At 38.2% G+C, this 27,707-nt stretch overlaps 1 protein-coding gene across 1 annotated transcript in view; it reads right to left on the bottom strand.

The window, feature by feature from the left end:
- Positions 1–27,707, bottom strand: part of LOC126095017 (myotubularin-related protein 6) — a 411,731-nt gene that overhangs the window by 88,151 nt on the left and 295,873 nt on the right. The window contains exons 5-7 of the mRNA XM_049909676.1: positions 11,251–11,376; positions 2,991–3,125; positions 90–222 (exon numbers count right to left, since the gene is read on the bottom strand). Coding sequence (XP_049765633.1) covers positions 90–222; positions 2,991–3,125; positions 11,251–11,376 — 394 coding nt within the window. The remainder of the gene's footprint in view (positions 1–89; positions 223–2,990; positions 3,126–11,250; positions 11,377–27,707) is intronic.

Here is a 27,707-nt window from a genome sequence, read left to right as displayed (position 1 = left end):
TGCAAAGGAAGAGCCACTATATTTATAATGCAGAACCTTATGTAATATCATTATATAAGAAATATTACTCATTAAGATAGCAAACTCACTTTCAATTAGTTTCACCAGACTACTCCTCATAACATGTATATTGTCAATTCCAAAGAAGTGGAATTTGATATTCTCATAGTTGTTTTCATTTTCATACCCTTTTCCTGCAGCTCGGTTAGCCATAGCATTAATCTGCAATTATTAAGATACAAATGAATAAAGTTCCAACAATAGACACACATTTTCGATGTAAATAGTTACAATTATCCCAAATGGTACAACAACATCTGTAAATGTGGGGCCACATGCAATGACAAAGAAATATCTTTCTTTTCTTTAAGGCTTTCAAACTTCCATGCAGTGTGCAACTTTGACATAGAGTAGGAGATACAGAAAAAAATGCACTAAGAATCTGACTAGCTACGTGCAGTGCTTTAATTGGAACATTTAATATAAGGCAGCATGGTTATGGAACTACACAGCATATCACATTATAATGTTGTTTATCTGTATAAGGCATATTTGTTATGTACAAAAAGATCATCCACTTTCCATGATATGCAAGTCTGTTTTAATGCATGCACTAATAGCATAATACAACAAGGAACACATGATGTTTTCTACAATTTACTTCAGAAAATTTTGCAATCCTGGCAAGCAGTTTAGTAATCAAGGTAACTTTGTTTTGAAATGGATACTTATTATGTATGTCCCTCAATTCTGTTGATTTACCCTATTATGGAATATTACTATGGAGCAAGGCAACATAAAGACTGCCTATTAGAATAATCATTTTATTTTATTTTATTTATTCCAGTGCATAATTTATTACGATATGAAGTACCAGAATCACCAGCTGTCGCTTCATTATTTACACTAACCATGATTATTTTTTTAAAAAATCAAACCCATGACACCTGCTATGTCATTACACAAAAAGTGATCTCAGAACTCATACTTGTGAATTTATCTCCTAGTTTCAGATTGACTGTCATACTTCACAAGGTGAAAAAAATGGAAATAGTTTTGAAATAAATATATTGTTACAAATAATTCCTCATTCGCTTTCCTCATGACTTCATTCCAACAGCTTGAAAATACACATCTAATAAGATAATGATGCTTCAATCAAGAGGTTGGTAAAATCTAAGAAAATTATGGCTATACACCAAATAAAACTAGACACTGCTTATTAACAGCATTACTTATGATGCACGCAACACAAAAACAAAGATTCATCTTTACAATATTAAATAAATTATAACGTTAATAGTGTCAAACCTTTTACATCTGACATACTTTGGTTCCATATTTGTCATCCTATCTGTATTGACAATAATTTTCTTTCTTTTATTCCTTACACTGAAATCCCAGTTATTTATGTCAAAGTACCCTTCGAATGTATATCTACTGCAGTTTTTCAATACATTTTTCACTTCACTTTCTTTTTTGAGCTTAAAAAAATTGAATACTTCTTGCTCAATGATGGGCAACTCAGTGGCTAGTTTTCATCCCTTTCAGAGGTAAAAAAAACATGAGATAGGGCAGGGAGAACAATTGAAAAGGTTTCTTTTGGTAGCATCTGCCAGAAACAGTGCACAATTAAGACATCCGAAGACATTTTCACGACTGGACAAGAGAAGAGAAATAACACAACAGAGCCTAAATACAGTTACTTTAAATTATAACAATTTTATGATGCAGGTGTGAAAATACATGTTGCACAGAGTAATCAATATGATATGACAGTGGGTGTGGGTAAACAGAAGAACATTATGCAGCTGTATGTTTGCAATAAAAGAGATGGCAGAATCAGGGGAGACACAAGCTGTTTAAGTTCAAAGCCAAATCACTGCAGTAGTTGAATGCTTTGGATCAAAGCCATAATTTTATGCTATCAGTTGTATCAGATTCTGTGAGTAGGCACGGAGGATGACACTTTTACAGATAGAGTATGATAATTTACTTTCCTGTACATATAAAATCTAGCTTCATAGAAGTAAGTAAATCTGAGAATATGGGGTTAGAAAATCTGATTTCCCCAAATAAGCATGTTTGAGATCCATTTAAGCTTTTGTACAGTATCACAAAAATGAGTATGGCCCTTTTATCTAAATGGAAAGTATCATCATCATTGGAGTAACACATTCTGACATACATCAACAATGGCTAAATCCACCATGTAATACCATTCCAGAGGCTACAGCTACCCAACAAGATTGCCTCAATTCATACATTCCACATGAACACTGCACTCATTTTATTGCAGTTCCAAAATCTCCAGGAAATTCTGAATGCTATACTAATCTCAAACATACCATACATAAATCAATAGTTCCCACAGTATCAGGATTATCTTAATTTCTGAAGGCAAATTAACATTTATCCCCTTTCCCCTATTGTGGACACCACTCCTCAGTGTACCTAGCTCAAGAATCCAGTTCTATAAGATTTTCACATTTCCTCTGCTTAGTCTCACAATTTAACCTAGCACAGTCCTCTACCCTTCCCATTTCTTTCGACTTAAAGTGAATTTGTACTGCAACACTTAGCATGCTGTATCTATGCACATTGAGAGATGCTGCAAGATATCAGCTTTGTCACAGACAGGAATATAATGTATCATTTCCATGCCCTTACTAAGCAATGTACATATCAGTGAGGTTCAGCCATCATTCTTAATTCAAAGATCATTGGAATACTAGATGATATATTACTCTGATAAAGATGAAAACAAAATGCCAAACTTTTACAGATCAAGTTCTGGAGGACATCATTCCACATTTCATCAAGTTGGAAAGCATCAGAACACAGGGCAAAAGACACATAAGAGTGTGGATCCAAACTGCAGAAGAGGGAGAAGTGCATCACGATTCCGACGCCGGCTATCATGCCGGCTGCAGCTACTTTACCCCGCACGGTCCGCATAGTCCCAACTTGATGCACGGAATGGAGCTCACCCTGGGCCTCGTGTCCACAACACACATGTAAGACGAGTTGGGATTTGTTCTCAGAATGGAGTTGAGCAATTGTTCATCCTCGAGACAGCGTGCACTGAAGCCTGAAAGCGGTTGACTGCATCGACAAATGGCAGCCTGAAACAAGTCCAATGGAAGTGAAATGACAATTACTTCAGTACAAATGTTATTACTAACATAGTCTTAATTTTTGATACATTAATATACAAACTTTTCTACTTCCAGTCAGTAGCAGTTTCAAGCATATACGAAGATAACATAACAGCATCAAACTTTCTTTCATCTTATCAGATCAAACAATAGTGATACTACTCACGATTATGTAGAGAAATAGTACAGTTGACCATTATCACAACTACAAGCAAACATAGTAACACAGGAAGAGGTGTAAATGTTACTCATCAAACTAGACAGACAACAGTCAAAGTCCTAGGCATCAGACACCAGAGTGAAGTTAGTAGCATGAATTGTACAGAACAGACAGCAACAAAGAAAGAAAACAAAGTAGGTACAAAATTGTTAAGGCTTTCGTGGCCACTTGTTGACAAACTGCCTAGTGGCTTCTGTCTCGGGTTCTTCGGCCGATGTTCATCTAATGATTTTTCTGACGTTTCGCCAGCACGAGTGGCTGGCATTGTCAAAGCTTCACCCTCCATTGCCGGTGGTGTAGAAATCCAAAAACACGCGAACAGTTTCAACAAGAAAGAGGAAAGCCTTAAGGTAAACGGATCCTGGCTTCCCGTACTGCAGCGAACGACCGTCACAGGTAGCAAGAGGAGAAACGCACCGGAAATGACCGCGGAGAAGCCCTCGGACGTTGGCGCGCCAGGTACATATAGCCTGCGGCTGCGAGCTCGCCTCCAGTTCACCACCGGCAATGGAGGGTGAAGCTTTGACAATGCCAGCCACTCGTGCTGGCGAAACGTCAGAAAAATCATTAGATGAACGTCGGCCGAAGAACCCGAGACAGAAGCCAATAGGCAGTTTGTCAAAGTAGGTACAACATGTGTGCCCCATAAAAAGTTAGTTATTCTGTTATAGATCACTGAAAAAACACATTGTACTGATGGGGACATATTTAAATTTTAAAAATGGAAAATATGTCAAAAATTACATACCTCCTCTCTTCTTGGAAGCTAAATGCAGTATACTCCCAATAATTAGGGGTAATGTTGAGGACAAGTTGCATGAATAATTGAGATATTTTCAAATATATACCCTTTTAATGATTTCTTGAAGCCTTCAGCTGTCATTCTCTTTATTTCCTATACGATTGTACAATTTTGGCCTTAGACTATTTTCAAGTATTTTATGGATGATTTTTTAGTACCAGATTATGTTGTATACATCATCGCTCCTACGATATCATGTTATGCTCATAAATTAATTCGAGGTGTTCAAGCTGTTTTAGGATCATGTTACTTTCCTTTGTTTGAAGGGTTATCCAAGTTCTGTGCACATGTACTGTAGGCCTGTCTATTTCTCCAAATAGTCTGTGATGTTGTTCTGCTTCCGAGAGGAACTACATTTTTTCACACAGCATTTCAAATTTTTCTTGCAGTAATAACTTCCTTGCACCGAAATACCCCCTGGCCCATAAAATCTAGAAGGATATTAACACTGTGCAATTTGGTACAATGACTGTCAAGGTCACTGTCTTCATCACCACTTTCAAATTCACTATCCTCTTCCGTTTTGTTGTGAAGTAGCTGCCAATTTCAGCATCACTCATGTACCAGAAGCCGTTCTCACGTGTGTTCATCTTCAGCCACCCATTCAAGGTTTTTTTTTCTTCCTTCAACATATTTAAAACCATATAAACCCATTGCCAGATTCATTATTTGTGCAGCTGTTTTTTCTTCATCAAGGAAACCTTAAAAATCACTTTATTCTATGATCGAACTAGTTTATATGGCTTGACTTCCTGCTAGGCATCAGAAGTCCTGTGCATGGCACCTAGAATTGTTAACTTCTTCCAGAACGTCACTAAATCATCCTCACTAACTACCATTCTCAGTGGACTGATGCAGTTATGCCTTGGTCCATTGGCTGTATAGTGGCAGTAATGTGAGGATGTAAAAACTTAAGTTACCATCATCATGTATGAGAATCCTCTCATTTGGACATGAAGGGACATTTTCAAGCAATAAAAAGGTCTTCTGTGGTAGTCCTTTCCTCTTGTAGAAACCACCAAACTTGTGGTACAAAATGTGTGTGGAGTCATGTTTTCAAAATTTCACTATGCATCTAAGCTCCTTTTTGGTTGTAAAAATGCAGTGGAAGATCCTTAGCTTTCATATCCTTGAATGCTCGGGATTTTCTTTTATTTTCCAATCACTAGAACACTAGTTTCACTTTGTGGTTCCCAGAAGGATTAGCAGTGAACAAAATTGTAATGCGTTCTTTAGACAACAAGGAATATGAACTCTCTTAAAAGCAAGATCCTGGTTGGTAGACATTTTTAATAAAGACCACTTTCATCTGCATTATAAATTTTGTTTGGTGTAAAAGTCTCTTCTTCCACAAATTTCTGTAACTCTCCCAGATGGAATCAGCTGCTGCAACATTTGAACTAAGCCGCTCTCCTCACACCGCACGTTCACAAATTCTGTGACATCATTTGAATTTGGTCAGCCATACAGATGGGGCATTAAATTCTCCCTCTAACCTTAGTGCTACATGAAAAAATTTAGGTTTTTCAGCACACATCATACCTGAAACAATGACACCTTCTGCTCATTTTCAGCTAAACCACTGCAAAAGAACAGCATCTAATTCACCAAATGTAGATCTCTTAATGCTTTTTCATGCAGATGCTCCAGAACTAGAACCACATTTCCTGATAAAATTCTTTATTTTTTGCTAACTCTTTTTAATGTCCCAAACAGTCTGCATTCTAGTACCATAAGCAACATTTAGTTTTGCAGCAGTTTTTCCCTTCTAAAATCTTTCAATTAATTCTAATTCTTATTTTAATGACAACAAATGTTTCTTTCATTTCTCCGAGATCTCTTTTACAAATTTCTCGTAACTTGTTTTGTTGATGATTTGTTTCAGATTTACATGGAACAGGCTGCCTGATAACAATGGAAGTGGTAGTATGTTGTCATGCGGCAGTTGTTAATGGAAAAGCACTTATTGTCATGCAATGGGTTGTTTACTACTGTTTGCTAAAGATAAATATTGGCATGCACGGACACATATTGTACCTAAAACACACAGTTTCATGGGTACTCTTATTTAATGTGTGCATTAGCACAGCAAAATATATTATGAAGATATGGTAGTGTAGAAACTATGAAATACGGCACAAATATAGGACACAATATGGCTGCTCAGCATTCTTCAAATACTCTCAAGCTCTCCTGACAATGCCAGTACAGTTTTTCTTGTCTGATAGCTACAATGAGCAGCTGTTGAAACATGGAGGTTGCTATACGAGAGATCTAAACTTGCAGACAGTGACTATTTGAGATCTTGCCCCACTCTCTGACACTGCTGGAGTTGAGCTGACTCTTGGTATTTTTTACAAAACACATATTACTTGCAAAAGCTCTAAGAGTGGAAATATCTCACATGAATAACATTGAATTGAATTGAATTGAATTTTATTTGATCCTGTAAGATTACATTGTGTACAGTAAATGTACGTGTAATATATGACATGTCGAAGTATTAACATTCTTTATCACTTATTTTTCTACACCTTTAGCTTACATTTTTACATCACCGATAATGAGTAACAATATATACAAATTTAATGGCATAAGTATTCTGCAACACTGTAAAGCTCTTTTTCAATGAGATAGTCTTTAAGTTTCTTTGGAAAGTCATTGTGAAGTACACTATCTTGCAGGGTTTTGGGCAGACTTCTTAGTAGTCTGATACCAGAGTACTGGGGTCCTTTTTCTAGCATTGCCAGTCGGTGGGGTATGCTCCGTACTTCATTCTTCTTTCTTGTATTGTGGGTGTGTACACTAGCATTTGTAATCCAGTCCTCACTACCTTTTGTGATGTACATTATTGTTTTGTATATATACAACGATGAAAAAGTTAAGATACCTAAATTCTTGAAACAGTTTCTGCATGTTTCAGAGGTCTTTCTTCTTAAAATGGTCCTAATAGCTTTTTTTTGTAATGTGAACACTCGTTTTATCTCTTGTTTGTTTGAGTTTCCCCCCCCAGTCACTCCATACTGTAAGTATGGTTCGAAAAGTCCATGATACACTGTACAAGAAGGTTCTTGTCTGAATACTGTGATAGCTGCATCATTAAGAATATGACAGAGCTCAGTTTCTTACAGACATTATTAATATGTTTTTTCCATTTCAGTTCATTATCCACAAGAATACCTAAGAATCTAGCAGATTCTACTTCTTCCAGCCTTGTTCCATCAACCTCTAAATCCATGTCTACAGCCTTTTCCTTGTTTTTAAACACTGCATACATAGTCTTTTTTAGATTTATAACCAGTTCATTTTCCAAAAGCCATTGAGCTGTGACATTTGCAGATATGTATGCTCTTCTCTCAAGCTGTTCCATATTTTGGTCACTATTTAGTATTGTCATGTCATCAGCATACAATATTTTCTTTTCTTCCTCCTCAACACCTATATCATTAACAAATACATTAAATAACAATGGCCCCATTACCGAACCCTGCGGCACTCCATATTTGATGGATTTGGTTTCTGATTGGTACGAGTTTCCTAATGATACATACTGCTTGCGGTTGCACAAATATGATTTTATCCATTCACCTGGTTGCCCCCGAATGCCATAGTTGCTTAATTTTTGTATCAGCATTTCATGGTCAATGGTGTCAAATGCCTTTGAAAGATCCAGAAACATTGCAGAGACAACCTTTTTCTCATCTAAGGACTGTAAAATGTATTCTGTTAGACTGACAATTGCTGATTCTGTAGATTTACCCTTTCTGAAACCATGTTGTGAGGTCATGAGAATGTTATGTTTGCCCAAATAGTTAACTAATCTGGTATACATAAGCATTTCTAGGATTTTTGAGAAACCTAATATCAGTGAAACTGGTCTGTAGTGAAACTGGTCTGTAGTTGTTGGGATCATTCTTACACCCTTTCTTGTACACTGGCACTACCTTCGTTATCTTCAGTTTTTCTGGAAAAATTCCATCTCTGAAAGAACAGTTTGCTATGTTCAGCAGTGGTGTTATTATCTCCTCACATACCAGCTTTATTACATGATTTGATATTTCATCATCACCAGCTGATTTCTTGGACTTCAGTTTCTGTATAGTTTTCCACAATTCATCTTCCGTGACTGGTCTTAAGAACATAGTACTGCATGATCTTTTTGGTACCTTAATACCCTTCTGTTTTTGACTATTTCTTTCCAATTTTAGGTTTTCTACTACACCGATATAGTTATTATTCAGTATGTTTGCTATTTCCATACCATCTGTGACCACTGTGTTGTCTACTTTAATTGACCTAATACCTTCTTCTTTGTTTGACCCATCTTTTTCCTTTCTTTCAGCATTGATTGCATTCCAAGTTGCCTTTGCCTTGTTTTTTGAGTTCGCTATAGCGGTGTCAATTGCTCTTGCTTTCGCTTCCCTTATTGTTTTTCTATCTTTCTTTTTTAACATTTTATATTTTTCAGCTTCGCCCATCCGTCTCACGTCCTGAAGCTTCCTGCACTGTTCTAGTATTTCACTGGTAATCCACTGTGTTTGATCTTGCTGCCTTTCTTGTCTCTTTACTTTGGGAAATGCTACATTAAAATGGTACTTAATTGTTGAAATAAATGCATCATATTTTTCATTTACACTCTGGGTCTGTAGGGTTTCATTCCAGGTTTCCTTACTTAACAGTGTTCTAAAGATGTTGATATTTTGTTCACTGATGATCCTAATTTCTTTGGTTGTTTGTTTTGGTTCTGATACTGTGTCATTACTTCTGCAAAAGCTGATTAGTTGTCCATGATGATCAGATATTTCTGTCTGAACTAAATGTGACTCATTGTTACACATATTAGTAATTATGTTGTCAATAATTGTCTCACTTTGTGAAGTCACTCTTGTTGGTGCAGTTATTGTCACTTTCATGTTATGCTGTATTAACAATTCTTCAAAATTCTGTCTTATTTTTGTGTCTTTTCCCATGTCAATGTTGAAGTCTCCACATATAATAAGATTTCTCTTCATATTCATTCTCAATAAGCTAGCAACTTTTTTTAGAAAGATGCTAATATTGCCACATGGTGACCTGTACACACAAAACAATCTAAAATCCTCTGTCACTATACCAGTAACTTCAAAGTCTTTCTCTAGCTATGGGAAATGTAGCAGCTTCACTGTTTACATTCTTTGATAGAGTACCTGTTTTAATATATATACAAACGCCACCACCCTTATATTTAGATTTGCAGAAGTAACTAGCTAGTTTGTAGTCCTTTATTGCCACATTATGTATTTTACTTTCAGTTAGTCCATGTTCACTTATGCATAATATGTCTGCTCTTACTTCACTCAGGAGTACTTCTGCTTCTAATTTTTTGTTACCAAAGTATTGAATATTTTGATGAAGTACTTTTATGTAATTTTTCTTTTGTTGGTTTACATGTGAGCTGTACTCTGGGGCAAATTCTTTAGTATCGTCTTTTTTTGTATGGTGGTTATATTTTTCTTTCCAGCTGGAGTGTATGATTTTTCACCCCCTTCAGGCCATATCAGTTTCCCTTGCATCTAATGATTTTGCAGACAACTGCAAACATTCTGCTGAACATTACAGGCCCCAGTCTATTTAAATGCAAGCCATCGTTCGTTAGTGAGTTTTCACATAGGAATTTGTTTGGGTCTATAAAAATTGCCCCAAGACGATCACATTGTTCTTTAAGAGCACAGTTTATTTTGGCGATATATTTTTCACTCACCGACCTTCTGTTTATGATTCCGCTAAGTATCAGACGAGATCCTGCATACACATTTCTTGCAGAACGAATCATGTTTCTTGTTTCGCTTGCCATTTCTTCCTCACTGCTGCTCCTTAACGAATTCGTTCCAACATGTATAAACACCCCATTATAGTTATGTCTGGTTTCAGAATCTGGTTCTGTAGTATCTTGTTTTGCATTTACCATATTTTTAAAATGTTTACCAAGTTGATGCGTTCTAATACCAGGTCGTACGTCGATCTTGCAATTGGGGACAGCGACATTCTTCAGCAGCGAATCGCCAATTATTAAAAAGTCATTTTCCTTTCGTTGCGTATCTGTCGCCTCGTTTTTCCTTTTGCTGTATGTCACCACCTACCATTTATATTTATCTTCCGGTTTTTGGCTTACTGAGTTTACCGAGACATCAACGGGAACACTTGAAATGTTGTTTTTAAACTCAGATACTTATTTTCCTCTTTTCCTATGTCATACACAAAGACGTGTATGTCCATTTACAACTTGTATGTCCATTTACAACTCCTGTCCCCCACTGGCAAAAAGCTACATAATTAAAGAAATAGCAACATGTGAGAGCACTATATGTTTTACTAGTTGATACATTCATTCACTGTGTTGCATTTTACATATATTATCCCCCTCCCCTCCCCCCGCTCCTCGTCCTCCTCATCTATTTATACCCCACCAAATACTAATTATTTGAGATCCTATTTTATTACTCACCCCCCCCCCCCCCCCCCAAACAAAATCATCTTTTCTACTTTCATAACTATGTTTGCTTCTTACTCTATCCCTTCATTCTATCCTCTTCCGGCCCCAATTTCTTACCGACATTTTCTTCCACCTTTGTCTCTCTTCTTTATCATATCTGATGGGTTCTGAGTAATTCGTCCTCTCCTAAATGTTCTTACCAACCACCATGAAAGAGGTAATTTGCTAGAATCATCATCATCATCATCATCATATGTGCTCTCTGAGGCCTCCCTTCCTCTCAGATCCAGGGGTCTGCATTATCTGCCCTTCCTTTCACACCTTCTTTCTTTCCTGAACAAGGAACTACCAGTTTCTAAAGCTGGGATAGTTTTTATTGTACTTTCTCACTTGTCTAACAGTAGTATTTACTATTTCACTTCCCAATGGAAATACTGGCAAACCATAATGTCTCCTTGTAATTTTCTAATTACATTCTCAGTGTTAAAAAATTCTGAAAACCATGTTCACCTTACCAAAAAGCTAACAACTCACACACACAAAAATAAATATTTATCATCATTTTAAATGTTCATCTTAAGGAGTACTATGTTATTACCTTGTTATGGTGAAGATATGTGAGTACTGGGAGCCGACCTTTGCTCCTGAACTTCGAGCTGCCAATTAGCATTGAAGTAGACGCTGATGCTGGCACATACAGAGACCGTGGATAGGTATCACACACCTGTAACATATGGACACAGTTTCAACAGCACAAAAAAAATCACAATATGTTTCACAGTTTGAAAATTTTTTGTTACGTTATATACAATATTTGTTCCCTAGACCTTTACTCAGAAGCCAAGGTTGTGAAACATGCCAAAAGAACATAAATACACGATAAGGCTCCAAAAATAATATAGAATAAGTTGTTCTTTTACCCAGGTGGAATAAATCAAATCAAGATTTTAAACTTATCAGAGAAACGACATGTACCACCTGAGCTGTTATTAAAGTTATTTATTTATGATTGTGATTTTGGTTATGTTGCCACTCTGAAGTAACAACATAAGAGTTTAATAAATAAACAAAATAAATGAAAAATCAGTCCTGTTTTATGTATACAATCTATTCTCAAAATTTTTGTAAGGGATAAATCAGTTTTTAAAAAGAATAACAACTTTCTGCAACACCATGAAGTGTGTAAAATCATATTCATTATTGTTGACATAGCACTTGTTGCCAACAATATATTTGTACATTCCCATCTTATGCATACAATGATAGGATTCCTTGTCTCTTAAGACAACCAAGAGTATTATATTTAGTAAATAAAGTCTGTATAATAATTAATTCCTAAATATGTAAATGATAAAAGATGAGACTGATAGAAAACGGAACACAGAGAAGCATAAATGGCTAGAGAAGAAATGCAAATCTATAGAGTTATCCATGACTAAAGGCAAAAACAGGTGCTGCCTATAGGAAAAGCAAAAAAAAAGTCTTTGGACAAAAGAGAAGTGGCTGCATGAATATCAGAGCTCAGACGGCATGCCAGTATTTAGCAAAGAAGGGATGCCAAACATAGAAGGAAGGTATAGCAGGGCTACACAAAGGAGATGAAGCACATGAAAAGTACAGGGCTATTACAAATGATTGAACCGATTTCATAAATTCACTGTATCTCCATTCATTGACATATGGTCACGACACACTACAGATACGTAGAAAAACTCAAAGTTTTGTTCGGCTGAAGCCGCACTTCAGGTTTCTGCCGTCAGAGCGCTCGAGAGCGCAGTGAGACAAAATGGCGACAGGAGCTGAGAAAGCGTATGTCATGCTTGAAATGCACTCACATCAGTCAGTCATAACAGTGCAACGACACTTCATGACGCAGTTCAACAAAGATCCACCAACTGCTTACTCCATTCGGCGATGGCATGCGCAGTTTAAAGCTTCTGGATGCTTCTGTAAGGGGAAATCAACGGGTCGGCCTGCAGTGAGCGAAGAAACGGTTGAACGCGTGCGGGCAAGTTTCACGCGTAGCCCGCGGAAAATTCGCTCATGCCACAACTGGAGACCGACAGCGCCGACTTCATCTTTCAACAGGATAGTGCTACACCGCACTTCCATCATGATGTTCGGCATTTCTTAAACAGGAGATTGGAAAACCGATGGATTGGTCGTGGTGGAGATCATGATTAGCAGTTCATGTCATGGCCTCCACACTCTCCCGACTTAACCCCATGCGATTTCTTTCTGTGGGGCTATGTGAAAGATTCAGTGTTTAAACCTCCTCTACCAAGAAACATGCCAGAACTGCGAGCTCGCATCAACGATGCTTTCGAACTCATTGATGGGGACATGCTGCACCGAGTGTAGGAGGAACTTGATTATCGGCTTGATGTCTGCCGAATCACTAAAGGAGCACATATCGGACGTTTGTGAATGCCTAAAAAAACTCTTTGAGTTTTTGTATGTGTGTGCAAAGCATTTTGAAAATATCTCAAATAATAAAGTTATTGTAGAGCTGTGAAATCGCTTCAATCATTTGTAATAACCTTGTATATGAGTCTTTCAGTGTTCTGTCAAATTCTTCTCACAGTATCATATCTCCAACATTGAAACAAAGCACACAATGCAGAAAAAATTGAAATCCTTGGGAGAATATAACATAACAAAATTCATCCATTTCATAATTACATGAGACAGGCAAAATTTCCTAATATTTCAAGAAGAATTTAATAATTCCAATTCCATCGAAGACAAGCTGACAGGTTTAAGTATTCACTGAACAGTTCAACAAGTCACAGTTGCAAAATATGGAGATGAATTAGTTGAAGAGTGGAAAGACGTAGAAGCCAACCCCTCTGAAGATCAGTTTGCATCACAGATAAGTGTAGGAAAAACAGGAGGCAATACTGAATACGTAGAAGGCAGACCTATGTTTACAGCAGTTATAAGAGTCAAAGGATATGAAAGAGAAGTAGTAGTTGGCAAGAGATTTGAACAGAATGGATAGTGTCTTCAAAGGAGGTTATGAGATGAATACCAACAAAAGTAGAACAAAGGTAATAGAATGTGGTTGCACCGCATCAGAATATGTTGAAAGGATTTGATTAGGGCATGAGACACTAAAAGCACCAGGTGAGTGAAAAAAAAGTGAAGCACTCAGAAAGGGGAGGAAACAAAATAAAACTTCAAGGGTTTGAGAATGTATGTGATGTTATTCCAATTATCACAAAATCAATTCAAATTGACAAAGGTTATGGCAGTATAATCTCACTTATTAGTATGATGTTGCAACCCCTCTGGCCTGGACGCGTGCACTGATTCATATAAGAATGGCGCCACAAAGCTGTTGTATCCTCTCCCGTGGCAAGCTGACCGACAACTGTTGTAACTGGTTGTTGGTATCCTGGATACTTGTGCTGGGATGGAGTTGAAAACTGAGCAGGTCCCACACACATTCTACCAGGGATAGATCTGTGGATCTTGCTGACCAAAGCAGTACCACAACAATACACAGACAGTCCACTGAGACATACACCATGTGTGGATGAGCAACGTCCAGTTGAAAAATGGCGCTACAGTATTTTCACAAGACAGGATACTCATAAGGATGCAGAATGTCCATGACATACCATTGCGTCAACAGAGTTCCCTTGATCAATACCAGCTGTGACCTGAAGTCATCCCCAATGGCTTCCCTTACCATGACACCAGGAGTAATACTGCTGTGCCTCTCCAAAACAATGGAAGAAAAGGACCCTCCCCCTCCCCCTAAATTGACACCAAACTCACTCATAATGATTGCCAGGTAGTGCAGAACTGCAATTCATCACTGAGCACAATTCAATGCAATTCATCAGCAGTCCACACTTCCCAGTCATGGCACCACTATAAACGCAGTCGTTTATGTTAATGGAGGCCTACGTGTGGAAGGTAATTCCCTTGCCTGGCTGTTGCTAGAGTCAGAGCAACGATACAGAATGATAAAGTACTGCAGAGAATCCACTGCTCATTGTCAGAGGAGAGGCATCACAAATATGGAGGGTTTACAAAGTGCTTGGTGCACAATACACTGATCCTCCCTTGTGGTGCTCAGATTTGGTCGACCTCAACCCTAATAATCCTCACTTGTGGTGCTCAGATTTGGTCGACCTCAACCCCAATAATGTATGTGCCTGCACTCACATTCCTGTGCAGTCCAATATTGGCTCACTGGCACATCTAAATGCCAACAAATGTGGAAATTGGACGATTTGACCAGCCAGCCACACGGAGATCCACAATGAGATCCCTTTCATGCTTAGTCATTTGTTGATGACGCTGTCTCCCACGAGTATGCAGCATCTCTGTGGGCTTAACAGTAATCAACATCTGATGCTTTTCATGCCACTTATACAAGATGGAGAAAAACTGTGTCACAAAATTTTAACCCTGGGTAGCTGATGCCAGTGGGATCCAAATTACTAGTGTTGTGTAGGTTGACAACACAGCATTTCTAAACTACAGAAACTTGATACCACGCGCTCCGATCAGCCATAGGATTGCCCTGTTCCCATTTGTCGGTTGACTGGCAGCACTATGGTCATTGGTTCACACATAAAAATGTCCCTTGCCCCGTCACTGCCCTAATGTGATATGCACGTGTTGAATAGGTCATGCTGTTTGTCTCCACCTCACATCAAAGGCATTCACACATACGCTACTCTTCGGAGCGCACACACGTCACCTGTGATTTAGTCATACAGTAAGCATGGTGGCACAGTATTGTCTTGAAGAGCAATGAGGTACGGTTTTTGTTTCTGGACTAGCCGACAGTAATACGCACGAGGATCGACAGTTGTATGGGGAATGGTATCCAGCAAGACACCAACCACGAACCGCAAACGTTTACAGTAATCCACTGGCAACTTGGCGAAACAGGCTCATTAGTGGGGTATCATGGTGATGCTGTAAGACCTTTAACAATGGGATGTTGCATTTGAAGAGAGTGTTCTTGAACACTTCGAAGAAACACCTATGACAAGTACTCAAGTGGCTGGACACAACATGGGGGACACTCATCAGTTACACTGGGAGGTTTTGAGGGATGACAGCTAGCATCCATTTAGTTTCCAATCTGTCAAAGAACTAAATCCTGTGGTGGACTACAAACACAGGCTAGGGTTTTGCCGGTGATTTCTGCGATGAGATGCACGAGATCCCGACTTCCCCGCCATTCTGTTGTTTGCCAATGATTGCACCTTCCATTGGGATGGCCTTTGCAACACTAAACATTCATTACTGGGCAAGGGGAAATCCTCACGTCACTTGCATCCACAGAAACCAGGAACGATTTTCGCTAAACATTTGCGCATGTATTGTGGGTGACCAGCCAATTGGGCCGGTCCGTCTACCTCCTCGACTTACCAGAGTAAATTACCTTCACTTTTTGCAAAAACTCTACCTAGCCTGCTGGAAAATGTTGCCCTTGACATAGGGCTATGCATGTGGTTGCAGCATGATGGGGTGACCGCACATAACACCAATATTTTAATGAACACTTCAACAGCCATGTAATTGGCAGAGGTGCTCACAAGACCTGGCCCTCTCAATCACTAGACCTCTCGCCACCGAACTTTTACCTACGGGAATTCTTCAAGGTTCTAGTTCACCCACCCAGGCGCGAACCACCTAGAAGTAAAGATGAATTAATGGATCGCATTCAACATGCCGCCAATCACATCAGGGCAATGGCAGAAATCTTAGATAGAGTTTGGCAAAACATTGTTCGACATTACCAAGCTTGTGTTGTGTTAGAGGGTCGCTAGTTCGAGCACCTGCTTTATGTAAACAATGTCCTAGCTACAAATAAGGCCCTTTTCAGGGCCAACACAATTTGTAAAAACACAATTTGTAAAAGACTTTCTGTATGCAACGGGTTTGTTACCAGTATGTCTTATCATGAAACTTCAACGGATGTGTCGGGACCCCAGCGGATTCGCCCCCAGGTCCGCAGAGTGGAAGGCTGGCACACTACCACCGAGAGTGTGGGCCACCTTGGACACATCACAATCTCCAGCAGGCAAAGCATTCATGGTCATGCATTGCCAATCACAAAGCGTGGCGCCAAGTTTCCATAGTTCAAAAATTGTGCATTGTTGACCTACACAACATTAGTAAGTTTAGTTCCTAGCTATCCAGGGTTAAAATTTCATGACACAATTTTTCTCCAACCTGTGTATCCCATGAGACCATAACAACACTAAACACAAACAACAATAAAGTATTTTGACTCCTAATTATTTACATGCCTGTCAATGGTGTGTGTATGTACGAAGATACGTTGACAACAGATCATGTCATCTGGCTGCTTCCCTTTTTTTTGTCAGGTACTGTTTTTAGACAAAAAAGTAACTAACATAACTGAAGTAAAAATGTTATAAAATGCACAACAAAAACAGCAAGAAAAGTGTCTAAAAAAACCTCTAACATCAAATATAGACAATTATATAACAGTTCGGACAAGAATAGGATAGAAGATTTTGAAATGTGATGCTACTGAAGAATGCTGAAGTTGAGACGAGGGTATCACATAAATAATGAAGAGGTACTGAATCATATATGGGAGAAAAATTATGGCACGACTTGACTAAAGGAAGGAATAATAAGATAAATGAGCTACGAGCTTAGACAATTTGTGAACATGCTCATATGGCTTGAGAACTTTGTAATTGCTTTAAACAAAAATGGTAACTATATGTGAATTTGTGTTTAGCAAACCTTCAATAAATAACAGCGGCCTTGCCATTGCAATTTGACCCAATTATGCTAGGAGTAAGTGATTAAACAGCTTACGAAAGTGAACAGACTAAAGACTGGCAGTTGTAATTGTAACAGAGTACTATTGTACAGTTATAGGAAAAAAACAAGTTATGCCTAGCAGCTTTGTTTTTCTCAATAGTGTGTAAAATCTGTCAGGAATCAATTTTAATGAAAAAGTTAAATATACTGAACCAAGGATTAAAATTAAATGTAACACCAAAACTAGGAAAAAAAACTAATCGCAAATAACAAAATCACGTTACACATTACAATAGATCTAACAACACAGGATTCCACAGCTGGTGTCATGATGATTAAATTTCTTCTGGGTATTGTAACACATCAATGTATAAAATGCTTTAATTATAAACTTACACCAACATTTCAACCGTATTACAGTGGCCTTTCTCAACAACCTCTTATTTTTGAAACTTTATTGGCCCCAGAATATAATAGGCTAGTCATGACAGAAGGGGGAAGGGTAGGAAAGAAGCTATTGGTAAGCTAACTGGATTCTCAGTGATTGACGGCAGTCTGCAAATAAGCACATGGCTTTTGGCGGGCACGTTTTCTTTCTGGTGTGTGCAGAAATACATTTATAGTTTCCCTGTAGCTGTTTGCTTAGACTGTCTTGTCCTTGCCCAATGAGGCTTCTGCCCCGCGAACACTTGTGGCCCTCTAGACTTGGATAGCTGGCAGCCAGGATGCCGAAAGTTTGTAGCCATCAACTCTATTGATGTTGTCAGATTGCTTAATAATTTCAATTACTTCTCAATTTTTATTTGCTGCGTCCATGACTTTCACCAGCACACGGGCTTCCTGGAACAAGATAGGCTGCCCACTGTCATGGTGGTGTTCCACTATCACTGATTTATTATGCTGTATTAATTGCACATAGCATCCATGTTCTGTTACTTGTGACCTAACTGGTCTCCCTTATGCAGATAACTCTGCACTCAAAACATAGTTCATATACTCCTGTAGTATTTAGTTTGTTGACTGCATCCTTGGTGGAACCTATGATGCTGTGGATCCTGTAGCTGCTGTGGAAAATCGGTCTGAAACCTCGACAGTGGCGGATGTTGCCTAGCCTTTCACTGATGGTAAGTGCACTAGCAGAAGCTTCTATTCCTTGTCCTCTTACCTTGTTTCATTTCAGATGGCTGTGGTCGCCATTCTTATAATGTTGTTGTCATAATTATTGGCGCTGAACATGTGGTGCAGCTCCCTCAATTCTTCCTTGATATTGTTAGGGTCATTTATCTGGTAGGCGTGTGCAGAACTAAATACTTATCAGCTGGGTGATGGTTGCTCTCCGCTTGCAGGTACTGATTTGTGTTGGCTGACTTCCTGTACACTGTGTGTCTCAGTGACCATCCACAGTTCTATATACTTCCAAGTCCAGAAGCAACTGTTGTGTTTGATTTCACTGATGAACGCTGTATTCTTATGCAGGCTCTTTAAAGGCTGAAGTAAGCTTCCTATCTCTGCCTCCCTGTGTGGCCAGATACATACCCTAGCCAGCAACAAGGGCTTAACGGTGCAAAAGCTAGGGGTGTTTGCTCAAAAGCTTCCATGAAGGTGTCCACAGCAAGCAAAGTATGAGAAATTAGATGCAGTGCCAATGGGCTCCCCTGCTCTCCTCAGTCAATGCAGACATCTTCATGGAAGGTTTTGAGTAAACCACCATAGCTTCTGCACTGTTATGCCCCCATTGCTGGCTAGGGTATGCAGACATCACATTTATTTTATGGCCAAATGGAAAGGAGGAGTTGGGAAGCTCCCCTCAGCATTTAAATAGGCTGTATAAGGTTATAAAGTTCACCCAAGAAACCGAAAACAATGGCATATTATAATTTTTGGACATGGAAATATACAGAACTGTGGATGGTACACTGGGACACAAAGTGTACAGGAAGCCAACCACCACAAATCAGTACCTGTAGCAGAGAGCTGTATTCAATTCTGCACACGCTGACTGCCCATGCCTACCAGGTAAGTGACACAAACAACATCAAGCAAGAATTGAGGGAGCTACACTACATGTTCTGCACAAACGGTTATGAAAAAGTATTATAAGAAAGACGACCAAGGCCAACCAAAATAAAATAAAAGAAGAGGGCAAGGAAGAGAAGCTTCTGCAAGTGCACTTACCATGCGTAAAGTGCATTAATGAACAGCAAAGCGAGTCCTCTGCCAACGAGGTTTCAAACTGATTTTCCGCAGCAGCTACAGGCTCCACAATGTGATAGTTTCCACCAGGGATGCAGCCAACATGTGTGATTTACAGAGCTCCACCAGGACTGTGGACACACTACCTTGCTTCAGGAAGTTTGTATACTGTCGAGATATTCATGGACACGGTAACGAAAAATTCAAGAGGCAAACTGAAATCATTAAGTAGCCTGACGGCATCAACAGAGGATGGCTGCAAACTTCTGGCATCCTGGCTGCCAACTATTCCAGTCCAACAGGCCGCAAGCGGTCGCAGGACGGAAGCCTCACCCGGCAAGGATGTGATAGCCTAAACAAACAACTACAGGGAAACTATCAGTGTATTTCCACGCACACTAGAATGAAACCATGTCCATCAGAATCTGTGCACTGATTTGCTGACTGTCACGTAAAATTGTTGGAATTATACAAAAACACATGAAATGCAATGGAATTATAATATATATAGGTCAAATAACAGTCAATAAAATAATAAGAGACATTAATACAAAGTACAAAATGCCAAATGCAGTTTGGATAAAAGCAGATAAAGGAAATACACATAATTATGCAAGAGGCAATCTATGAGAAAAGAGTGTTTTCAATTAAAGTAAAATTACACAAACAGAAAAATTCAATAACAAATTAAATGCATTATTAAAAATATAATTACAAAGTGCTAATCTTTTTACTGATAAACGAGTAAAAATTGAAGGTTTTCATAATTTCACCTCGTCAGTCTTCACATAGTGTATCAGCATGAGAGACAATTCTCCCTTATTTTTCAGGATAACAAACATGGATTCCAAACATAAATTTAGTATTTTTCAGAAAGAGTCAACAGATATAGTAACTCACAACTCATTATGTCACTAGAAATTATACTTTCATGCTATGCTCTACAAAATATACCTATTACGAGGTGCATTCAAGTTCTAAGGCCTCCGATTTTTTTTCTCCGGACTGGAAAGAGATAGAAACATGCGCATTGTTTTAAAATGAGGCCGCGTTGATTATCAATACGTCCCAGAGATGGCAGCACCGTATGGCAGATGGAATTTTACCGCCAGCGGCAAGAATGAAACTGTTTTAAATACTTAAAATGGCGACGTTTTCCTTACTTGAACAGCGTGCAATCATTCGTTTTCTGAATTTGCGTGGTGTGAAACCAATTGAAATTCATCGACAGTTGAAAGAGACATGTGGTGATGGAGTTATGGATGTGTCGAAAGTGCGTTCGTGGGTGCGACAGTTTAATGAAGGCAGAACATCGTGTGACAACAAACCGAAACAACCTCGGGCTCGCACAAGCCGGTCTGACGACATGATCGAGAAAGTGGAGAGAATTGTTTTGGGGGATCGCCAAATGGTGTGGGTTCTGTGCACACAGTCCTGCATGACGACCTAAAAATTCAAAAAGTGTCATCCAGGTGGGTGCCACGAATGCTGACGGACGACCATATGGCTGCCCGTGTGGCATGTTGCCAAGCAATGTTGACGCGCAACGACAGCATGAATGGGACTTTCTTTTCTTCGGTTGTGACAATGGATGAGACGTGGATGCCATTTTTCAATCCACAAACAAAGCACCAGTCAGCTCAACGGAAGCACACAGATTCACCGCCACCAAAAAAATTTCGGGTAACCGCCAGTGCTGAAAAAATGGTGTCCATGCTCTGGGACAGCGAGGGCGTAATCCTTACCCATTGCGTTCCAAAGGGCACTACGGTAACAGGTGCATCCTATGAAAATGTTTTGAAGAACTAATTCCTTTTTGCACTGCAACAAAAACGTCCGGGAAGGGCTGCGCGTGTGCTGTTTCACCATGACAACGCACCCGCACATCGAGCTAACGTTACGCAACAGTTTCTTCGTAATAACAACTTTGAAGTGATTCCTCATGCTCCCTACTCACCTGACCTGGCTCCTAGTGACTTTTGGCTTTTTCCAACAATGAAAGACACTCTCCGTGGCCGCACAGTCACCAGCCGTGCTGCTATTGCCTCAGCGATTTTCCAGTGGTCAAAACGGACTCCTAAAGAAGCCTTCGCCGCTGCCATGGAATTATGGCGTCAGCGTTGTGAAAAATGTGTACGTCTGCAGGGCGATTACGTCGAGAAGTAACGCCAGTTTCATCGATTTCGGGTGAGTAGTTAATTAGAAAAAAAATCGGAGGCCTTAGAACTTGAATGCACCTCGTAAAACAGGTTCAAAGCAAATGTGTACCTACGCCTGAGCAATGGCGTGGAAACTCATGTTTGTTTTGTGGTGAATCGGGAACAGTTTATAACTTTCATGACAGATGGACTTAGTACATTGCTACTAGTCAATAACAATTTTTCTGGCTTTCTTCAAACTCATACTGAATATGTCTGTCTGGTGGAACACAATGTGACTTTTGTTTGCGATTTTTTTATTTGTTACTATTATTATTATTATTATTATTATTTCTTTAATTTCTCAGACGTTAAGTCTGGTTAAAAATGGAAAGTGACGCGGACCTTGATCAAGTGTCACTTCCTTTCAACCCTACGTATATGTTATATTGCATTTAGGAACTTTCGGGTAATTGAACATGTATCAATAATTACGGATTTCTGTAACTGTATATATAAGTTTGGATGTAGCTGTATTGCATTGATGTACTGGTGGATATTGTGTGGTATGACTCCTGTAGTTGATAGTATAATTGGTATAATGTCAACTTTATCCTGATGCCACATATCCTTGACTTCCTCAGCCAGTTGGATGTATTTTTCAATTTTTTCTCCTGTTGCCTTTTGTATATTTGTTGTATTGGGTACGGATATTTCGATTAGTTGTGTTAATTTCTTCTTTTTATTGGTGAGTATGATGTCAGGTTTGTTATGTGGTGTTGTTTTATCTGTTATAATGATTCTGTTCCAGTATAATTTGTATTCATCATTCTCCAGTACATTTTGTGGTGTATACTTGTATGTGGGAACGTGTTGTTTTATAAGTTTATGTTGTAAGGCAAACTGTCGATGTATTATTTTTGCTACAATGTCATGTCTTCTGGGGTATTCTGTATTTGCTAGTATTGTACATCCGCTTGTGATGTGATCTACTGTTTCTATTTGTTGTTTGCAAAGTCTGCATTTATCTGTTGTGGTATTGGGATCTTTAATAATATGCTTGCTGTAATATCTGGTGTTTATTGTTTGATCCTGTATTGCAATCATGAATCCTTCCGTCTCACTGTATATATTGCCTTTTCTTAGCCATGTGTTGGATGCGTCTTGATCGATGTGTGGCTGTGTTAGATGATACGGGTGCTTGCCATGTAGTGTTTTCTTTTTCCAATTTACTTTCTTCGTATCTGTTGATGTTATGTGATCTAGAGGGTTGTAGAAGTGGTTATGAAATTGCAGTGGTGTAGCCGATGTATTTATATGAGTGATTGCTTTGTGTATTTTGCTAGTTTCTGCTCGTTCTAGAAAGAATTTTCTTAAATTGTCTACCCGTCCATAATGTAGGTTTTTTATGTCAATGAATCCCCTTCCTCCTTCCTTTCTGCTTAATGTGAATCTTTCTGTTGCTGAATGTATGTGATGTATTCTATATTTGTGGCATTGTGAATGTGTAAGTGTATTGAGTGCTTCTAGGTCTGTGTTACTCCATTTCACTACTCCAAATGAGTAGGTCAATATTGGTATAGCATAAGTATTTATAGCTTTTGTCTTGTTTCTTGCTGTCAATTCTGTTTTCAGTATTTTTGTTAGTCTTTGTCTATATTTTTCTTTTAGTTCTTCTTTAATATTTGTATTATCTATTCCTATTTTTTGTCTGTATCCTAGATATTTATAGGCATCTATTTTTTCCATCGCTTCTATGGAGTCACTGTGGTTATTCAATATGTAATCTTCTTGTTTAGTGTGTTTTCCCTTGACTATGCTATTTTTCTTACATTTGTCTGTTCCAAAAGCCATATTTATATCATTGCGGAATACTTCTGTTATCTTTAGTAACTGGTTGAGTTGTTGATTGGTTGCTGTCAGTAGTTTTAGATCATCCATGTATAGCAAATGTGTGATTTTGTGTGGGTATGTTCCAGTAATATTATATCCGTAATTTGTATTATTTAGCATGTTGGATAGTGGGTTCAGAGCAAGACAGAACCAGAAAGGACGTAATGAGTCTCCTTGGTATATTCCATTTTAAGTGTGGTTTTCCAGTTTTTCATAACTATGTTTAGGAACTGTATCAATTTAGGATCTACTTTGTATATTTCCAATATCTGTAGTAACTATGAGTGGGGTACACTATCAAAAGCTTTTTGGTAATCAATGTATGCGTAGTGTAGTGACCTTTGTTTAGTTTTAGCTTGATATGTCACCTCTGTATCTATTATCAGTTGCTCTTTACATCCTTGTGCTCCTTTGCAGCAGCCTTTTTGTTCTTCATTTATAATTTTGTTCTGTGTTGTATGTGTCATCAATTTCTGTGTAATGACTGAAGTTAATATTTTGTAGATTGTTGGTAGGCATGTTATGGGGCGATATTTAGCTGGGTTTGCTGTGTCTGCTTGATCTTTAGGTTTCAGATAGGTTACTCCATGTGTAAGTGTATCAGGGAATGTGTATGGGTCTGCAATGTAACTGTTAAATAATTTATGAGGGCCTTTACAAATGTCTGCTTGTGTCTGTGTATATGCGGATGGATATGTGTGTGTGTGTGTGTGTGTGTGTGCACTAGTGTATACCTGTCCTTTTTTCCCCCTAAGGTAAGTCTTTCCGCTCCCGGGATTGGAATGACTCCTTACCCTCTTCCTTAAAACCCACATCCTTTCGTCTTTCCCTCTCCTTCCCTCTTTCCTGACGAAGCAACCGTTTGTTGTGAAAGCTTGAATTTTGTGTGTATGTTTGTGTTTGTTTGTGTGTCTATCGACCTGCCAGCGCTTTTGTTTGGTAAGTCTCATCATCTTTCTTTTTAGATATGTTAAATAATTTAGTTAGATGTGAATGTGTTGAGGTGAACTTCTTTAGCCAGAAATTTGCTATTTTATCTTTTCCAGGGGCTTTCAAATTGTCCGTAGAATTAATTGCTCGGGTGACTTCATGTTGCAAAATTATCACTTCAGGCATTTGTGGTATCATCTTGTATGAGTCTGTTTCTGCTTGTATCCACCGTGCATGCCTGTTATGTTGTACCGGGTTTGACCATATGTTGCTCCAGAAGTGTTCCATGTCTGTTATGTTTGGTGGATTGTCTATTTTAATGTGTGTGTTATCTATTGTTTGGTAAAATCTCTTTTGGTTTGTGTTGAATGTTTGGTTTTGTTTCCTTCTATTTTCACTTTTTTTGTATCTTCTAAGTCGTTCGGCCAATGCTTGTAATTTCTGCTTCCTTTCATCTAATTGCTCTATTGCTTCTTGTTGTGAGATTTTACCTAACCTTTTTCATTTTTTGTCTGATATTTCATTTCTTATAAATTGTGTTAGCTGTCCGATGTCTTTTCTCAGTTTTTCTATTCTGATCTGTAGCCTGTGTTGCCATGCTGGTTTTGTGGGTTTCTTCTGTGTGTTGGTTGGTTCTGATCTCTGCCTAGTGTGTATATTTAGTGTAGTGAGTGCTCCTACATAAACCAGTAGTTGTAACTCTTCCATAGTTGTGTTTTCATTTATTTTGTTGTGTATGATTGTGTTGATAGTTGTCATTGTTGTTTCGACTTGTGGGTTATTTGGTGGTCTATGCAAGAATGGTCTAATGTCTGTATTTGTGTCTTTGTATTCTATATATGTCAGCTGAAAATTTTCTTCTATATCTAACATGTGTGTCACTTCGTGTTCTATTTGTGCTTGTTCTGTTGGCTGTCTTAAGATTTCGTTTTCCTCTGATTGTTTAATTGACGCGTTTTGTTCTTTGTTTTCTCTGGGATGATCGAGTCCGTTACTGTATTTTCTTCTTCTTCTGATTGCACATTATTTTGTTCTAGTATTTGTTATACTTGTTGTTTGATGTTTTCTAATTCTGACTGGGGTATCCTGTTATCTTTTATTATTACACGGATCTGATCAGCTAGTTGTTGTTCTGTTAAAAATTTTAATTCCGGGTATCTGGTAATAAATGTTGTGTATACTTGTGATCTGTATCCAGTTGTATTGGTTCCTTATTATTATTATTTCTTTACTTTCTCAGACATTAAGTCTGGTTAAAAATGGAAAGTGACGCGGACCTTGATCAAGTGTCACTTCCTTTCAACCCTACGGTATATGTTATATTGCATTTAGGAACTTTCGGGTAATTGAACATGTATCAATAATTACGGATTTCTGTAATTGTATATATAAGTTTGGATGTAGCTGTATTGCATTGATGTACTGGTGGATATTGTGTGGTATGACTCCTGTAGTTGATAGTATAATTGGTATAATGTCAACTTTATCCTGATGCCACATGTCCTTGACTTCCTCAGCCAGTTGGATGTATTTTTCAATTTTTTCTCCTGTTTTCTTTTGTATATTTGTTTTATTGGGTATTGATATTTCGATTAGTTGTGTTGATTTCTTCTTTTTATTGGTGAGTATGACGTCAGGTTTGTTATGTGGTGTTGTTTTATCTGTTATAATGGTTCTGTTCCATAATAATAATAATAATAATAATAATATGAGGGAGCAGCTGTCCTTCTCCACCCTCACTTGGTATTTCCTTTCTTTGGAATATGTACGGTGATAAATCTTAATCACCAGAAGCAATACAAAGCTGATGACAATGAATATTAATTTACACTCATGAGAGAAGAAACAAAGAACATAAAACTGTCATTCACTATGAAGTCATATTGGAGTAGTGTAAAACAAAACCGCACACTTTTTCAAATACACTAAAGTTGGGACTATTTTCCGTGACAATAATAATTTAAAACAGGACATCTGATGTAATATTATGAAAGCTATGCCGCATTCCAGCTCCAGGGTATATAAAGTAGTTTGCAAGACTTGTTCGAAGAGCTAATCATGGAGGTAAAAATAAGAGGAGTTGTCATGACGTCACAAACTTGAAGCCGACCCAAGTGAAGATCCGCCATGTTAGCTACCCCAAAACATTCGCTTCTGGTGGTTTGATTCCGTGTAGTCGTGAAGTGTTTTGATAAAAAATGCCGGCTTGCGTCGCTTACTGGTGTTCTAATCATTGTGATTGTAGTCTAAAGTTTAAACAAATCACATTTCATTCGTAAGTGGGCTTATTTAAGCGATATTTTCTTATACATACTTGAAATTCTGATGCACTGTAAAGTTTTACAGTATGGTCTTATTTCTGTGATTTTACTTTAGATTTCCTATCAATCCAACGCGAAGAGCTCTCTGAAGGTGAGCAATACACTTGGTTTTCATCGTTTGGTTATTCCCAAGTAACTGAAAAGTCCTGGCTAGAAATATCCTGGAAATGAGGACTAAGGTTTTAAAATGCAATAATTTAATATACTACATTTAGTTAATTAAATCTTCAGTAAAATGTGTGGAACACCTGTTACAGTGGTTAAATTATAAAGGGTTACATATTTGTTAAAGCAAAGTTCCCTATCTCAGACCAGTCTTAGATAATTACACTAATCACTGTGTTGACGTGTTACCCTGTAAATTGCTGTTATTTGCCACACTAAATGTCATTTGGTAGGTACAATTTAAAAACGAAGCAGATGTGTAAACTACAATGGGCCTGACAATCTTAATTCACTTCTTTTCCTTCGTAATTTAACGAATCTTTCACTTTGTTGACATGACAGCTTGTTTATTCCATGCCTGCATACATCTAAGGGACACCAAAGGAAACTAGGTAAATTTTTTGCAAACTGGAACATTTAAAATTTGCATTTGACTTGAAAATACAACGAATACAAATCGGTGCCTGTAAACTATCAATCATTGCTTTTGGAGTTCTGGCTTTATCAATTATCGACACAAACACAATGAAAGTGAGTAGAAATGGATTACGAAAGCACACTTTTCATAGCACATACTTCTCTTCTCGGTTATTCGAAGTGTATAAGCAAAAAGGAATTACTGTACTGAGGCCCGAAGCGTCATA

This window comes from Schistocerca cancellata, chromosome 8 (assembly GCF_023864275.1).
Source record: "Schistocerca cancellata isolate TAMUIC-IGC-003103 chromosome 8, iqSchCanc2.1, whole genome shotgun sequence".
Classification (NCBI taxonomy): domain Eukaryota; kingdom Metazoa; phylum Arthropoda; class Insecta; order Orthoptera; family Acrididae; genus Schistocerca; species Schistocerca cancellata.
This window is presented reverse-complemented; position numbering and strand designations above follow the sequence as displayed.